Source organism: Bombyx mori, chromosome 17, assembly GCF_030269925.1.
Source record: "Bombyx mori chromosome 17, ASM3026992v2".
In the NCBI taxonomy this organism is placed as follows: Eukaryota; Metazoa; Arthropoda; class Insecta; order Lepidoptera; family Bombycidae; genus Bombyx; species Bombyx mori.
Window position 1 is genome coordinate 16,840,387 of NC_085123.1, and position 18,256 is coordinate 16,858,642.

At 47.1% G+C, this 18,256-nt stretch overlaps 1 protein-coding gene across 1 annotated transcript; it reads left to right on the forward strand.

Moving 5' to 3' along the window:
* Positions 1 to 1,920: 1,920 nt before the first annotated feature.
* On the forward strand, positions 1,921 to 14,620 carry LOC101746424 (sodium-independent sulfate anion transporter). The gene is made up of 7 exons (XM_004926360.4): positions 1,921 to 2,180; positions 11,265 to 11,347; positions 11,434 to 12,059; positions 12,146 to 12,326; positions 12,680 to 13,009; positions 13,094 to 13,234; positions 13,569 to 14,620. Exons 2-7 carry the CDS (start codon positions 11,266 to 11,268, stop codon positions 14,081 to 14,083), a joined length of 1,875 nt encoding a protein of 624 aa, XP_004926417.1. The 5' UTR covers positions 1,921 to 2,180; position 11,265; the 3' UTR covers positions 14,084 to 14,620.
* Positions 14,621 to 18,256: the final 3,636 nt, after the last annotated feature.

An 18,256-nucleotide genomic window follows, 5' to 3' on the forward strand; every position in this document is an offset into this window, starting at 1 on the left:
CGCGTTACGCGTATTTCAATTAATTGAGGTAGACAAAAAATCACTTGGAAAAATATCTACGTATATCTATCTATACCTTTTTCTCAAGCAGCAGCACCTGTGTGCGTAGAGCGAGTTATTTAGTGTTCTTGGTAGCGTAGGTGCTTACATAAAAAAAAAAAAAAAACTTAAAAAAAAACTTGCACTAAGCACACTAGTCTCAGGACTACAGAGTCCTCTTTGGATCATGGGCCGATACCTGCTCGTCGCTAGAACTTGTCACATGGTCTGTTCAAGATACTAGTTAATATCTAGATTGTTCTGTAACGATCATAACCAACTTTTTTCAACATCCCTTTCGGTTATGGCGGTTAAGGACCTCTGGCCAATCAAAAAAATCATCTGCGAGCTTCCTATCTGGCACAGAGTTGTAGTTAAGTGCTAGTGGCACGCACACAAATACATAAATAATAACATGGTTATTCTGAGTTGAGGGAGCTGTGTATAATACTCGTACTCCGACCCCATGCCTTAAGACGAGTCTCAAGGAGAGATTAGTAGGCAGCGGCTTGGCTCTGCCCCTGGCATTGCCGTAGGCAGCGGCTTGGCTCTGCCCCTGGCATTGCTGAAGTCCATGGGCGATGGTAACCACTCACCATCAGGTGGGCCGTATGCCCGTCTGCCTAAAAAGGCAATAAAAAAAAAAGTTTTGAAGCAATAATAAATACAGGTTCGACTCCGTTACAGTTCCGTTATCTGTACTACACAATACGTGTACTTTATATTCGTGTGTCTATTGTAATACATAAACACGTAGGTACATGGACGCTAACATTAGAATTGTTGTAATATTAATACTTAATAAAAGTAGTGATCCGCGGAGCTCAGGCAAGTCTCTCACGTCATTTCGGATCCTCCCGATCCACTAACGGTGCTTTTAGGTACTTCAGGCACCGGTCACCGTTCAAGGGCTCGACGAGTAAATTAACCCTCAGACACAGCCCACTGAGTTTCTCGCCGGATCTTCTCAGTGGGTCGCGTTTCCGATCCGGTGGTAGATTCTGCGAAGCACGGCTCTTGCTAGGGTTCGTGTTAGCAACGTCGTCAGATTTGAGCCCCGTGAGCTCACCTACTAGTTAAGGTTACGCTATATATATACGCTATATAATTATACCAAATAATATACTTATTTAAAGGAAACATTAGAATTAAACCATTCCTGCCATTGCTGCTATCTTCGCTTCTGTCTTCGTTGCATTGTTATTGTCGATAGTCGATAGTGCCCAACGCGCGCTGCAGCGACCCGCGCACTGTCGAATGCTCTCTTCCATCGTAAGACATTTTGCTTACTGTATATCCTATGTATCATTACTACCTATTTTATCAAATGATACATTATAACATTGAGTTGTTGTGTGATTCAGATTACTGGTGGTAGGACCTCTTGTGAGTCCGCACGGTTAGGTACCACCACCTTGCCTATTTCTGCCGTGAAGCAGTAATGCGTTTCGGTTCGAAGGGTGGGGCAACCGTTGTAACTAACTACTTAAGACCTTAGAACTTAAATCTCAAGGTGGATGGCGCATTTACGTTGTAGATGTCTATGGGTTCCAGTAACCACTTAATATCAGGCGAGCTGTGAGCTCGTCCACCCATCTAAGCTATAAAAAAAGTGTTGTCGCAAAGTGAGTCACGAAGTGGTCTTCACGAGTGAGTGTGGACTGGTGCGAAGTAGCGTGCCACACAATATATTATGCCGTGACATCTGAACGCGGCAGCCAGAGAGAACACATAGACTGCACGTAGGGTAGTATAACTCAACCCTTATCGGCATCTAGATGTGCGTCGTTCTCGATAGCCATCAGGCCGAGGTGTGTGAAAGGGGTGAGGTCGGGTCGGGGGGAGGTCGCAACCTCCGCGCAGCGCATCTCTGCTCCTCGGAAACAGTCGGAGTCGGAGCCAGGCGGCATTCGGCATTCGGCAGTTCGTGTTCGACAATATTCGACAGTCGGGCAGCGTCAGGCGTCAGTCGCGCTCGAGCCGCGTACCGTGACGCGCGTGTTCACCGCTCTGCATTCGCACCTCGCTCTCACGACGACCGGCGACCCGCGTAATCCGACCCCGTGCAACCGCGGCATGTCCAGCTGACACCGGAAACATCGCTCCCATCGGCCCATCTCTTCTGGACGACCAGCCCCCAAGTGAGTGTCTCTGCCCGCTGTTTGTCGTCTCCTTACCGTCACAGCACCGGCTTCTTCGGAATAGGCATCGTCAACAAAAACGAACAAAGATTAATTGAAAACTAACTGTAACACATACCTGACGTTTCGGAGAAAGTCCTTGTTCGTCAAGTCGTCAGGTAGTCGATCTGACACCGGCCCGCCGCGATCCGACGGGGTAGGCCGGGGCCCGATCGGCAGATACCGATGTAAAAAATATTTTATTTGTGTTCAGAATTGTGTCATGGTCGGCCTCGCATCCCTCCGCTCTGTACCACCTGTACATTTGGAGCTCGGTCTGTTCGCAAGATGCAACTAGTAGTTCCTAATGAGTTTTATCGTATGTGTTCAAAAAGTATATTATTATGTGAGGTGTGTGTGTGTGTGTGTGATGTGTAAAAGGTAAAATTTATTATTTATTAATTGTAGAAAACATAAAAGAAAGTCGTAGTCCCAGTTGCTTAATAACACAAACTTCCCAATATGGACCGAGTTAGGGCACAGATTATTACTACCTAGGTACCTAGTCGCTACAGATGTAGATGGCCATCTTTGAGAAAAGAGGCTGTTACTTAGTCACAAATATCTAGTAGAAGTATTATGGTTTGCGTTATTTGCTAACCGCCTCGCAGCCGCGGCTCGAACACTTTCACACGCCACACGCTCTTGTTTGTTGTTCTCACATACAAACCCGCCGCGGACAACACGTGCTGTCTGTGTGCACACATCGCGTTGTATTATTATTCTTCATTCAGACATTCAATACTAGTATTCGATATTTTATAGCGAATAACGATGTTATTATGTATTCCTCGCCACCAGAACCACTCATATACCATTTCACTTTAAAAATAATAAAAAATTTGTCATATCAGTCTAATCTCATAAGAAGGCCTAACACTCGCTCGGTAGATTCCGCTTCGACTCTGTTCTATCAGCACTTGCTCAGAATCGTATATTTCAAAAACAACTAGGATATATTATTATGCAATTCAATTGCATTTATTTGAACATCGTAGTATTTTATAATTATTTTCAGCAGGAATGAACAGCGAAGTAGTAACGATTTGTTTTTATTTTGTTAATTAAAGTTAGTTTTATTAGCTACATACTGAGCCATCGACTACAACGGGCGGTCGAGTGTGAGGAGCCACCGCTGTGACCTGACGCAGCTCGGTGCTGCGGGACAGCTCTCCCTCCTCCACCGTTCGCGATAACAACTTTAGGACAAATCTTACAAAAAACTGTCCTTTCACAAATTATAATAAATCATTCCGACTAATAATTGATTACTCACGCCGACTGTATAGACATACAGAGTCACGCAGGGTAGGTCAATATAATAAGTGCCGCGTTTCCTCGTTTGTATTTAGTTTGAGATCTGCGCGGTAAACTCAGCAGGTACTCACTTTACATAAAGTCAATTCATTGAAGAATTTCTTGTTTAAAACTCGACGCGCGCGGACAGTGGTGGAACTCATCTCGACGGGTACACGAGCACCGGCGTGCCGGCTACTAACTACAAAGTACCAACAACCTACTAACTGCGAACAATTTTCTGCATCAAATTGCGAATCATACGACAAACGACGATAACAGTAGCTATTACAATCTCACCCGTTCTTATCAATAATATTCGTAATATGAAAATTCCATCATATACCTACCCGTGTTCGACAATACGCTCTTTATAATACGATACGTTTATGTATAGCATTTATTTACCGTGTAATGTATATAAGCACGCAACGAACTAAAATAGAACTACTTCCTCTTATCCTACGGAAATGAATTTTGCTTTAGATTCGATAACAACGCATGTTTGTAGTGAGCAAAACCTGAGCGGCACCGCATTCATTTTGCGTAAGGGAACTCTTCAACGGTCAACGACACAGACACGAGATGTATCGTGATACTGTTGTTGCACTCGAGTAACCGCCCGCCCACCGGCAGTACGGGCGCGATGCACGCACTCCGTAACCAGAGCCGCTTCTAATGTCTGGCACAACGAAAGGGACGCCTGGGCTGTTGTGGGACTTGCGCAACTTGGCGAGGTGGGCCACAGCATTGGTTTTTTATTACTTAGATGGGTGGACGAACTCACAGCCCACCTGGTGTTAAGTGGTTACTGGAACCTATGGACATCTACAACGTAAATGAGCCACCCACCTTGAGATATAAGTTGTAAGGTCTCAATGCTCTCGGTGCTATCGGTCAACAAGAAGGAAAGGTAAAAATCTAACCGGGAACTATGTTAGGAAGTGACGACATTGGGCTGAGTGATCCCAAGGTGTAACAAACGTAATGTCGTCCACCTCGGGCTCCGCGCGGGCGCCCTGCGGCACGCTCGCTCGGAACAACACGCAGCGCTGCCCGGGTAGACCCGGCTCTAAATGTGGTGCTGCTGTGCCATATCGATTACGTACAATTATTATTTTTATAGTTTAGCTGGGCGCACGAGCTCACAGCCCACCTGGTGTTAAGTGGTTACTGGAGCCCATAGACATCTACAACGTAAATGCTCCACCCACCTTGAGATATAAGTTCTAAGTCTCAAGTATAGTTACAACGGCTGCCCCACCCTTCAAACCGAAACGAATTACCGCTTCACGGCAGAAATAGGCAGGGTGGTGGTACCTACCCGTGTGGACTCACAAGAGGTCCTACCACCAGTAATTACGCAAATTATAATTTTGCGGGTTTCATTTTTATCAAGGTTATCTCAAGGTGGGTGGCGCATTTACGTTGTGGATGTCTATGGGCTCCAGTAACCACTTAACACCAGGTGGGCTGTGAGCTCGTCCACCCACCTAAGCAATAAAAAAAAACACTATTGACTTCCACGATGAAGGAATAACATCGTGTAATAAAAATCAAACCTGCAAAATAATAATTTGTGTAATTACTGGAGGTAGGTCGCGTGGCAATCAGGCGCTCCGGTGTGAATGAAGAAGGGCACAGTTGTGATACATCTCGCGCGCTAGGTGGGTTTTTTTTATAGCCTTTGCGTAGAAATCTCACGCTCTAGGAAGATCAAGTACTCGGGAGTACCCTGCGAGTGCCTTGGACGCATCCAGGACATTCCAGCCACACATAAAGTATGTCCGTAACCGCACCGCCTTTATTCTCGGTAGTCTTTATCCCATTATTTACAAGCGGAGTAAAATGTCTTTTCATGAGAAACGCGAGTGTGGTGCTCCCTACGCGGCCCGCGCACACCTAGTCACCCTCCAAACCATCGAACTCGGAACAGAGTTCAACGTGCAACCTAAACATACATCAACCCGATGACTTTCTCGTCGGATCTTCTCAGCGGATTGCGATTTCGATCTGGTAGTGGATTCATTCGGAAAGTAGCTCCTCTTGAGTCTATGGGCCCCGGGAGCCGGCTTATAGCCAGAAGAGCTGTGATCTCGTTGGTCCATTTTGTATTACGAGTATATTAACGTTGGAATAAAATTACGTTTTCTGAATCTCCTCGTAGGTATTAACAGTAGGTAGTAAAGAGCACCACCTTATAACCTTAAAGTCCCGTTGAAATAGCTAGTGTCCAATAATATTGACAAATGGATGCCGCCCGTCCAACACTAGTAACGTGACCATCAGTCCTTGCCGAGAGACATGCCGACGCCGCGACGCCGCGACGGCACGGCCGGCAGCCCCCGCGCCCCGCGCGCCCGGCCGGAGTCCTCGTTGCGCCACCCTTCTCACTGCCGGAGCGGCGCCGGCGGCCGCTCCGTGCGTGGCCTATCTGTCGGAGCCTACATCTCCGCGCCGCACCTGCGATTAGCGTCATTTACATTCAAACGTTTTGTTCTCTTTGTTGTAATCTGGCTACTTTAGATAACTTTAGCTATGTCAGTGCTCGTCTCTGTTAGTGATTCATATGACGGTGACGTCAGCCAGTGCAGTGAGCCGCGGGGCCGCCCGGTCCGCCTCGCGTGCCCTGACGTCGGTCGCCTTACCTCACCATTTGTGGAAACAAGCCGACCTGAATGCGTCCACTAAATAAATTACTACATTTCAGAATATTGTTATGCTCAAATAACAAACAACGCGTCCTGTGTCGCAAGCGACGAGGGTGCAAGTGTGCGAGCAGCCGCCCAGCCGGCCGCGGCTAGAGCTGAGTAGAGCTGTAGCGCCGTGCAGCTGTGCTGTTAGGGCACAATTTCCTTTTTAATAATTACCAGCACAATAAACGGAAGAATGTTGGCGCTGAAATGAATCTGAAGCTTGAGGTGATTATTGTCGAATTTCGCTCGTCGGGAGAACACTTGTATAAAATGTGTAATATTGAATGAGTCAACTATAAAATAAACGAGGACAACGCAATCAAGCGAGTGTTGTCTCTGAAACCAGTTTGTTTACCCGAGCAGGGAGCAGTGAGCAGTGAGCACGCGTCACCGGCGCGCCGCTCCCGCCCTGTACTCTGTACCCAGCTTCCAGCTACAGAGTACAGTTCAGTGCAAGCCACACTCACTCGGCGCTCCGACGGGCCGCGGACACATCGTGCGTAATGCAACGCACACGCACCACGTCACGGCACGACCTCATCATTAAAAACGAATAAAGAATGATACAGTACTTCATATACAACTAAGATTGACGCATGACAACAGAAATGCGAGAACACAATATTCACCAACAGCTACAACAGCTACAATAGCTACATCTACAGCTCTATGAAGAACATCGATTTCTTGAAACCATTCAATCACCAACCACGACTGTTCCGAGATTCGTCACAATCGGATCAACGTTTCGGGGACTCAAAGGGGACAAATATTGATTTTGATGTAGAAAAAATTAATCATTTAGAGCTTCAATATATCTATGAGCCTTATATTAGATACTAGCGGCCCGCTCCGGCTCCGCTCGGGACTTTAAAAATAATTTCAACGATATTTAAAGTTGTTTTATTTTTTTTAAATACAAGAAAACTGATTGCGGCATGACTATAATAGCAAGACATATGCTGTCGCGACACGTTTTGTAAATAATAATGTGTTCTACAAAGTCGTAGTACATTATTTTATTCTATCAACAATAGTTCTAGCAGTGCACGCGATGTAAAGAATATTTTAGGTAATTTATTTACACCTTTGATCACATTATTGGATTTTTAGTACGGATCCCTAATTTTTTCCGAAAAAATTATATCCTATGTCACTCGGGAATAGTGTAGCTTCCAAACAGTGAAAGAATTTTTCAAATCGGTTCAGTTTGTATTGAATAGGCTCCGAAACTAGCCTATTCAATACAAACAAACAAACCAAGAAATCTATCCTCTTTATAATATTAAGTATAGAAGTATAGACTTACCTAACCAAGATACTAAAGTGTCCTGTCGACGAGGTAACTTACTCCGCCGTCTATTATAACATACCTAGCTGACAGATTTTCACTATAATCCTTTGGTATATTTTAAACAAATAATTAGTCATAAAAAAAGACGTGTGGCACACGGAGACTGCCGCGGTAAAGCTATTGCATAGCATTTTTTATCAACTTATGCACGCCTTTAGATGCTAGTTCTAACTCTCATTCGCCCAGAATCAACGGTTTAGTTAGTTTATTTTTAATGCCACTCCAATCATTGAATCAGTAGTAGGAGTAGTAATAAAATTCTTCGACTAAGCGATGTGATATAATTTTCTAATTTACAATTCCGTTTGTCGCCGATTGATAGCGCTTGACGCAAAAGCTGAATCGCGCTATCGTTGTGTTACCCACGAAATTATATCACATATTTTGATAGTACATAAATCGATGGTTAGACTTCTTACTTTAAACACTACACAAGTGCAACGTGTGAATGTGTTGAACGCGAGCTACATAGTAGGCGTAGTGAGGGGTGGAAGGTTATTTTCGTGATTCCGCTCTCAAGCCCCGTGATAAAATCTATGCAATAGTTTAAAAAGTCAAAAACATCCTCTCATAATTTGGGCCAAACTACAGACGTGTGCGTAGTTTCATTAAAATCGATTAATTAATTAGAAGTACATCATGAAGTAACAACAACATAAACATATATAATATATAAATATAGGTAATTCCTTGTCTTGTTTGACAGAGTTATTTCTTGGCGATTGGTTAAATTTAATAATTCAGTAGTGCTAAGGCTTTCAAAGGTCTGAACGTCCACCTTTAGAAATTTTACTCCCAAATGATGAACGATTGTAGGGTAGTTCATGTTTTTTTCGTTTGCTTTTAAATGCTCAAAATTTCATCTGTCTGCTGTCTGCAAAAGAATTAATTCTACATGCATAAAGCCGATCTTCAAACTATTACGCCTAAGAGGGTGTATAAATAAGACACATAATAATATGTGCATGTAGTTAATAGTAGTGAACATAGTTTCAGCACTGTAGCCTCATTGATCCGTGTGAAGCTGGCCGGCTCGCTAGTTACTTTATAAAATTAATCTTATAATGGTAGAGGTCAATTTGATATTTCAAAAATTTGCTAATATCTTCTGAGTCGCAGGTGTTGCGCTATTGTCTGCTCGCTCGGGAGGCGGCCGCGGCGGCGTCGATAACGCGGCTCTGTATCTGCGGCGTCCTACATACATGCACCTCATTAATAATAGATCAATACATATTATTATGTAATTGTAGTTTTACAGTACTGGCCCTTTCAAACGTAACGGACGTATGGCGACGTATGACACGTCACCAACCCACGGGAGAGGTACACAAGTCTGCCTGCTCCTCACATCCCACCCGTGACGTGGCGCTCGCAACAGCGCTGAAATTACAGGAACTAACTAAAACTAAAAGTCTTGGATGAACTCGTTAAATAATAATATTTATAATGTACACAACCGAACGTTTAAAACAATTTGTAATATGTACATGCATACATACATATTGTTATGTATGTACGTCAGGTTGCGTACGACCCGACGTATATTTGCGTTGACTATAGTCCGAACTGTATTTATATATACATATGAACACATGCTGAGCATTAAAGAACGTAAAGTGAAATGAGTATCCCTAGTCCCGTGAGCGCGGAGCCGCCACAGCCGCTGAGGCTAGGCAGCCCTCACCTCTGAGCGGCTCGTTACCAACAGTAGATACGCTACTTACTCTACACTAGAAGATACGTAATCGTTATTGTTATAATACGTATCTATATTTTTTTATAGAGGACTTGGGACTTTTGAGTCGTCGCGTACAGATGCAATGCTCAGAAACGGAGCGTCGATGGGCGGGACAAGCACGGCGCCGGACGCGTCCGCACAACCATTAACATTAGTTAATACCTACGTATAAAAGCTAAATACCGGTCACTCATCACGAGATCGGAAACTACCCATCCGATAACCTTTCTGTTTAACATAAATACTTTGGGGTGATATAGGCGGTCGTAGAGAATGCATTTTGCGTGAATGAATGAATGAAAATGAATTTATCATCGCCAATCGCATACGTAGGTAATGGCAGCTCAAAGTTACCATGGTAACCGCTGCTTTAGAGCTTGTGGCTGACGGACCAGATAGTGACATACACAGCTGCTTATTCCGGGAAAATGCAACGTGTTTAATTTTTTCTGAATAACAAATATAATTTTTTTAATTTTATTTATTTTATTTATTTATTAAGTCGCACCAACAAAGTGATCATCAATACAAAACATTGACAAATTGACAAAAGTTCATGGCAGATGTCACCTCAATTATAGGTGCAATCGACAGTGCATTAACATCAAAAATAAAAAAAATATACAGCTAAGATTTGAATACATTTCATTCATTGCTTAAGATTAATTTAATTGGGAGATGATGCAAGTGAAGGCGCGGGCCACGTTTGGTTAATTACATAGTAAACAAAATAAGGCTGGCAGTTGGCAATGTGCCGGCTACAGGTGTGGGTGCGAGTCACATGACTACGCACGCATGCTACGCACACACACACGCGCACACACACACACACACACACACACACAGCGGCAACGTTCATTTCATGATACATTATGAATAAATACAAATGGCTTGTACACACAGCGTTCCCGGGGCACTGGCGCACTGGCTAACGATTAGCTCCGAATCCAAATTTCATTTGGAAATAATCGGTCAAGACAATATGCAGGAAAGAGTCGACTAACTAAGGAGCGACTACGGAAAACGAACGCAGAGCCCGGCTCAGTGAGTCGGTGGCACGGACAGAGGACCGGGGTGCAACGACAGGTCGGAGCTGTCCGCGGGCGCCTGTCCGCTGACACTCACTGTCGGGAACAAGACTAGATCTACAGTTAGGATTGCGGCATAACAGATCAACATGATTCGGTTTATCGGTTCTTAATTTATTAACGAAAAAAGGTACTCAGAATTCAACTTAAGTTTTGTGCCGGTAGCTCTTTGATGTTAAGTGATGCCTTCGGGACCCGGTGTCATTATCATCATCAGCCTATAGCAATCCAATGCTGGACATAGGCCTGTCGAATTGCTCGCCACTGCGCACGATTCTCGGCTTCTCTCATCCAGCTCCTGCCTATCACCCTGCACAGATCATCACTCCACCGAGCCTGAGGGCACTGCACTTCGTTTTCCCATTCGCGGTCAAGAACGCGTTTTCCCCCAACCGTTATCGGTTGTTCGGCTAGTATGGCCAGCCCATTGCCACTTCAGCTTACTAATGCTGTGCGATGTCGATAACTTTGCTTCTCTCTCATATCACCTCATGCCGCATTCGATCCTTCAGAGAAACTCCGAGCATAGCCCTCTACATAGCTCGCTGAGCGACTTTAAACTTGGGTGGCATCATCAAAGACCAAAAGTGTATAAAGTCTTGCGTCATGGGTGTTGATAGTTTCTTGATGATATTTAGAGCAAGATTTAGAATGTAAATAGTATTCATGTACATCATTAAAATATGATTGCAACAAGTTTGTGCGCGGTGTGCGGGTCCCGGCGCCTGAGCACTGCGGCGGCCACACGCGCCGGACCCGACACCCGCACTTTGGACTCGCTCCGCCTTCGTCTTTTTGCTCTATCTCTATATCGATTTGATTCGTGGCTTGTCACAGGTATCCGTCCAGTAACATGTGTAATATTATTTGCAGAATGATTCCAAGACGCAAACACAACGCATCCTCGGGCTCCCTGCCGCCTCCCGACGACAAGAACGCCAGCAATGACTACATCCGTGAGTATCCTTGAGCTCTTCTTCTGATCTTGTCTGGACTTGTGTTCGTTTAGCGAGTGGTTGAGAGTGTCGATTGTGTGTTCCAGTGTCGGAGGGAACGTCGTGCGAGCGGCTATGCGCTGCGCTGCGGCGTCGGTTGAACCGCAAGACGCTGCACAAGCGCGTCCCGGTGACGGCGTGGCTGCCGCAGTACAACGCGGAGAAGGCGATCGGCGACCTGATCGCCGGCATCACGGTGGGCCTCACGGTCATCCCGCAGTCGCTAGCGTACTCCAACATCGCGGGCCTGCCGCCGCAGCACGGCCTGTACGGCTCGTTCTTGGGCTGCTTCGTGTACATCGTGCTGGGCGGGTGTCGCGCCGTGCCCGCCGGCCCCACCGCCATCGCCTCGCTCTTGACTTGGCAGGTCGCCGGCGGTGTGGTCGAGAAGGCCATTCTGCTGACGCTCCTGGCGGGAATAGTCGAGCTCATGATGGGTGTCCTCGGGCTCGGCTTTTTGATTAACTTCGTGTCGGGTCCGGTCTCGTCGGGGTTCACGTCGGCCGTGGCACTGATGATCGCTACGTCGCAGGTCAAGGACATGTTCGCAATTTCAGTCACCGGTGAAACCTTCCTCCAGCAGTGGATCTCAATATTCCGAAACCTGCACGCTGCTGCACTGTGGGACCCCGTCCTCGGCTTCGCCTGCATCGCCTTGCTCCTGCTCTTGAGGGTAACCTTCTCATTATTTATTTATTAATTCATATTGCTCGTAAACTAATTAACCCGTTTCTACTAAACTAATTAAATCTGTTTCAGAAAATTGGAATGATAAAGCTAGGTGGCAATTCTGAAAACGGACCGAACACTCGACAGAAAGTGGTGACGAAGTGCTTGTGGCTGCTGGGGACCTGTCGGAACGCGATCGTGGTGGTGGCCACCGGCGTGCTCGGCTACTGGTTCGTCGCCACCCACGGCTCCTCGCCCGTCCGCCTCATGGGTCCGTGCACTTTCCACTCTGTCTTATTCTATTCACTACGATTCCAGTATGCTATACATATGTCTATTAATTATGCACATAACAATAAGATAACGTAATTTTGATGAGTATTTTTCTTTCCCTTTGCGCGCCTGCCAGGCGAGAATATTCGTGGCGGTCAGTATAGTATCTAGTCAAGTAAATGATTCATCCACATCATCTTCTATCATCCTTCATTTTCGTAATCGATCTCAGTTGAGATGATATTAAATTTTACACAAACATGAGCGTAGTAGTGAGTAGAGAGAGAGTAGAGAGCTAGTAGAGAGCGGAGTCGGATAGAGCGTGTTCTGACACTGCGGTGGCACTTGCAGGTGCGATCCCGTCCGGCGTGCCCCACCCGCAGCTGCCGCCGTTCAGCTACGTGCGCGCCGACAACACGACCGCCGACTTCCTGGACATGGTGTCGGAGCTGGGCTCGGGGCTGCTGGTCATCCCGCTCATCGTGCTGCTGGAGGACATCGCCATCTGCAAGGCGTTCTCTGACGGGCGCACCATCGACGCGACGCAGGAGATGATCGCGCTGGGCGTGGCCAGCATCGCCAACTCGTTCGTGCAGGCGTACCCGGGCGGCGGCTCGCTGGCTCGCTCCGTCGTCTGCAACGGCTCTGGCGTCAAGACCACCTTCAACGGACTCTACACCGGTCGGTGCCCTCGCTGTCCCTCGCTGTCCCTACTCGTACAACATCTTCATCTCACTTTTACTAACTACCCATTTTCATTTTAAGGAATTATGGTGATCCTTGCCCTGCAGTTCTTCACGCAGTACTTTGAGTATATCCCGAAGGCCGCTCTCGCTGCCGTCATCATAACTGCGATCCTGTTTATGGTGGAATACAACGTGATCAAGCCCATGTGGAGAGCTAAAAGTGAGTATTCGAGCGAGCACTGAAAGGTGTGACGTCAATTTAGCACTGAGAGCACTTTCAGAGCACACTCGGAAACTTTACACCTGCAGTGTTCACAGTAAAAAAAAGCGACAATTTATGACGTCATATTACGAACGAATTTCTCCTAAGTAAGATAAACAGTGTTTGCAGAGTACGTCGGAACATAGCCAACATAACGGTAACAGTCGATGCAACGGAACCTTCCCACCTGCGGGCGGTATAGGAGTTCACCGGTGTCTTACTCCTCTGGTCGCTTCTCAGATCTGATCCACACAATATCCACGTTATGTTCACTGATCAACGTCATCCTCAGAACTGGATCTCATCCCGGGCGTGGGCACGTTCGTGCTGTGCCTGACGCTACCGATCGAGCTGGGCATCCTGACGGGCGTGATCGTCAACATCATCTTCATCCTGTACCACGCCGCTCGGCCCAAGTTCTCGGTGGAGATGTTGAAGACGGAGCAGGGCGTGGAGTACCTCATGGTGACCCCGGACCGCTGCCTCATGTTCCCCTCGGTGGACTACGTGCGGCGCCTGGTGACCAAGTTCGCGGGCAGCGGCTCCGTGCCCGTGGTGCTGGAGTGCACGCACATCTACAGCGCGGACTACACCGCCGCCAAGAGCATCGAGCAGCTCACCGCAGACTTCCACGCGCGACGGCAGCCGCTCTACTTCTACAACGTCAAGCCTTCCGTCTGCTCGATCTTCGAGGCGGTCGCGAAGCCCGAGCACTTCGTGGTGTTCTACGAGGACGAGGAGCTGGACCGGCTGCTCGCGGCGGACGAGCGCCTCGCGCCCACCAAGCAGGCGCCTCTCGACGCCTGAGCGGACCGTCTATACGTTACATATTTTCTGAATCGATTTAATATAGGGATGTGATATTTATTGGAGCAGGGGCTGGGGGCGCACGCGCGTTCAGAACGGTCGGCGCGCGTCTCGGCCCGTCATACTCGTCCTACTTCAAAATGGCGATCTATTTATTTATTGATAGTTTACAAAGTACAATTTATTTAGCGTAGTCCTTAGTATTATCTGTACTATAAGTTGCGAAGCTTTAAAGGGCCTATAGAGGGGACGCGAGCGGTGGCGCTCCGGGCCGGCCCCGGCGGCTGTGGGCTCCGCTTCATCTCACTCTGGTACTTATCCATTTTGTGATCCTAAACTAGTATATTAAGTTTAAAAAAAAATATTTTTGAATAAATCACAAAAATAGTATAGATTATAATATAGTACTTAAACATAATGTGATCTGTGTGCATGTGAGTGCATATGTGTGTGTGCATGTGTGCCTAGTTGAGTAGTGAAGATGTCAGTCACAGTTCCAAGAACAATAATATCTAATAAACTCTTTGAGAGTAAAAATACCCTTGTTTTATTTCCTACCCTTCCTACGTTCATGAGCTTCGACGTTATGAGGAAACCCGAATCCCGCTTAGTTGAAATTCCACACCTAGTGTGACCTAGTACCATAGAGTAAGATTATATATAACCTCCTAGTACACTCCAACAGAAGCAGCCGTCGCGCGCGGACGTGTTCATCGACCGTTCAATCGTCCGAGCTCGGTTCGTGACACATCCGGCGTCCTAGTGTTTTCTCGGTAATTTTTACCTGCGCCCGTTGCGGCCCGGGAACAATAAGACCCTTTTTACAAAGTTGGGGCCTCGCCACAAGGCGAACGCATGTGTTAATTCCCGGGGCAGCACCCCCTGGCCAGTCAGAAAAAAAAGCTCGCTCCAACCAAAGCCCTGTTCGAAGAATTCCTCCGCGAAATATACCCGACCCTCGGAATAGAATGGACAGAATTTTCAGAATATAAGTCTCAACAGCTTTACGGTAGAGCAGCTTGGCTCTGGCCCTGGCATTGCTGAAGTCCATGGGCTACGGTAACCACTGACCATCAGGTGGGCCGTATGCTCGTCTGCCTACAAGGGCAATAAAAAAAAAAAAAAAAAAACCTGTGCAATTCACACGTGTTAGAAGTGAAACCTTCAAAAATTAAAATACAATTATCCTAAATGTCTAAGTATATTTTTAGTAAAATTTTGTCATTAGTAAATAATTGTAAATCACCTTTTATAGTATGAGGTAGCGCCCTCTGTGAATTCATATTTTAACTTCACGTATATCCTAAATTAAAATTCACTACAAGAGTTTTCATACACACGTTAGTATTAAAACATCTCACATTTGGCGCTGTATTAAAAATAAAATACTTTATACGTATGTTTTAAAGTATGTAGGAACTGAGCATTCTGTCTCACTTTTTCTCTCGATCTTTCTCACTTTGCTTCCTACTCTCACTCCATGGCTAGTTGCTTCATGCTACGTTCACCCTGTCTTACCCTCTCTCAATCGGTCTCGATCGCTCTCTCTCTCTTTTTCGATACTTCCGTTGCATACCTGCGTGACGTTACATATGTAAAAATTTTACCCTCATGCGCTTAAAGAAGTTTCACTTCAAAAAACGCCGCGAGATTTCTGCGGCCTCCGTCGCGCCCGCCGTTCCTGCGTCTACTATAAACACGCGCAAAACCCCCGCGTCGTTCAGCGCGGCCTACGTGTCCCCTAAAGTACCTGCATCAGTCCACAGGTCGCCCGCGGTGGCCTCTTCGTCCTCATCCGACTCTGACTCGGATATGGAGGTCGACCCCTGCCCCGCGACTTCACTCTCCAAAAGAGAAAGAAGCGCACCGCGGAGTCCCGAGCTACCGCGGCCACCAAAATTAGTAAAATCGCGATCGCGTCGCGCCCCCGCGCCCTGTCTCCCGTCGCTTCCTCTCCCCGTGCCACGCCATCGCCGCGTCACGAGGCACAACTTAAAAAACAAACCACTTCCTCGGTAACCTTAAGGCCAAAAAAAAAATTAATTTCACTAGCGCCCGCAATCTCGCAAGTGGCATCCAAATAAAGGTAAAATCATCCGATGACCATAGAGCCCTCACCTCTTACCTCCGTAAGGAGCGTATAAGTTTTTACACATATATGCTACAGGAGGAGCTTAAACTCCGCGTTGTATAATAATATGCGTAATCCCCAAGGAGCTAGATGCCGAGCTCGTCAAGGCCGACCTGCTAGAACTAGAACAAGGCCTACCAGTAAATTCCGTGCACCGTATGCACACCGGTCTTTTTTTTTTTTTTTTTATGATTGAGAGATTACTGGTGGCCCGAAGGCCTTTCCAGTTTCACCAGGACAGGTGGGCGAGCAAAGGCTCAGCCAAGAGGGGTGGGATTTGCTAACAGCTGCCCGAGCGCCTCCGAAGGAGACCTAACAACTCAAGAGCAATTGTTTCGCGAATGAATCTACTACCGGATCGGAATCGCGACCCGCTGAGAAGATCCGGCGAGAAACTCAGCGGGCTGATGCATGGGTTAGGTTGCACGTCGACCTCTTTGTCGAGTTCGACGAGTACGGTTACCGGGGTCCCTAAGCCTGCCCCTAGTATTAGAGCTGAAGGCGTCTAATGCAAAGGTTATTGGATCTTATGGATCCGTAAGGACGTGTCTAGGGCGTCGACGGTGACTGGCTTCTGCATGATCAGGATTCGGGGAGTAGTCAGCGGCGGCAACGATAAGGCGATTATCATGACGCATAGCCTTATCGAAGTATCGTTCCGACGCTGACTTCATGTATTTCCGAATTGATTCGAGGCCCAGGTCGTCGTGTAGGTCAACGTTCCTCACGAACCACGGAGCCCCGACAGCTAACCTGCAAAAGCGGGATTGTAGGGATTGGAGGGTGTCTATGTGTGTGCGGGCCGCGTGAGCGAACACCACACTCGCGTAAGTCATGACGGGCCTTATGCAAGTTTTGTAAAGTGTCACCTTGTTCCGAAGGGACATTTTACTCCGCTTACAGATCATGGGGTAGAGTCTACCGAGAATAAACGCGGCACGGTCACGGACTGATTTTATATGCGGGCGGAATGTCATCGATGCATCCAGGGTAACGCCCAGGTACTTGACCTTCCTGGCCCAGGGTATGGGTTGTCTAAAGAGAGTAATCGGGGGTGTGAGATTCCTCCTCCTAATCCGGGAGGAAATCCGTGTGGAGCTTCCCCTCTGAAATAGCACCGCAGTACTTTTCGCTGGGTTGATGTCTATGCGCCATTTTCGGAACCACTGTCCTAGGGCTAGGGCTGCGCTCTGAAGCTTCTTCGCGATTAGGGACTTATTTCTACTAGAATAGTAAACAGTCGTGTCGTCGGCGAATAAAGCTAAATGGGTCGGCGGCGACCGGGGAATATCGTTGACGAATAAGCTAAACAGGAGGGGTGAGAGGACAGAGCCTTGCGGGACTCCAGCTGTGAGAGGTCGTGGGGAGGAGCGGGTTCCCTCGACTCGATATCGAAAAGAGCAGTTCGACAAGAAGTCCCGTATGATGAGCACGAGACTATCCGGCACGCCCATGTTGAATAGTTTGAAAATCAAACCATTGTGCCAGACTTTGTCGAACGCTTTTGCGACGTCGAAGAAGAGAGCTCCCGTGTATAACGGTTTTGGTCGATTAAGCCCCACAAGAATGTGCTCCGTGAGGCGGTGCACCTGTTGAACGCATGAGTGATTTGTACGGAATCCGAATTGTTCATCGATGAGAATGCCCTTGGATGAGACGAAGTCTCTGAGGCGTTTGTAGAGCAGACGCTCATACAGTTTGCCTAGAGACATGAGGAGGCTAATCGGGCGGTAGCTCGTCGGATGATTTTTTGGTTTACCGGGTTTATGTATGCCGATAACGTCCGCTTCTTTCCACACCGCGGGAAAGATACAGTTCGCCATAGTGGCATTGAAAATAGATGCCAACATCACGATGAGTTGGACGGGTAGAAGTTTAATAACGCGGTTAGATATACCGTCGGAACCGGGAGCCTTGCGAGGACGTAGGTCTTTGATCAAGTATTTAACTTCTATCGGGGTGACGGGTGGTAACGCATCCGAGGGTGGCAAGGAGGCTCTGCGTTCTACCTCACTGTCTACTAATTCTACATGAACAGGGTC

Bases quoted from the DNA above. Each gene is read 5' to 3' on its own strand.
- LOC101746424 (XM_004926360.4), top strand. From the start codon at position 11,266: ATGATTCCAAGACGCAAACACAACGCATCCTCGGGCTCCCTGCCGCCT. The intron at 12,060-12,145 runs GTAACCTTCTCA...AATCTGTTTCAG, and splicing joins CCTTGCTCCTGCTCTTGAGG to AAAATTGGAATGATAAAGCT. The intron at 13,235-13,568 runs GTGAGTATTCGA...CGTCATCCTCAG, and splicing joins GCCCATGTGGAGAGCTAAAA to AACTGGATCTCATCCCGGGC.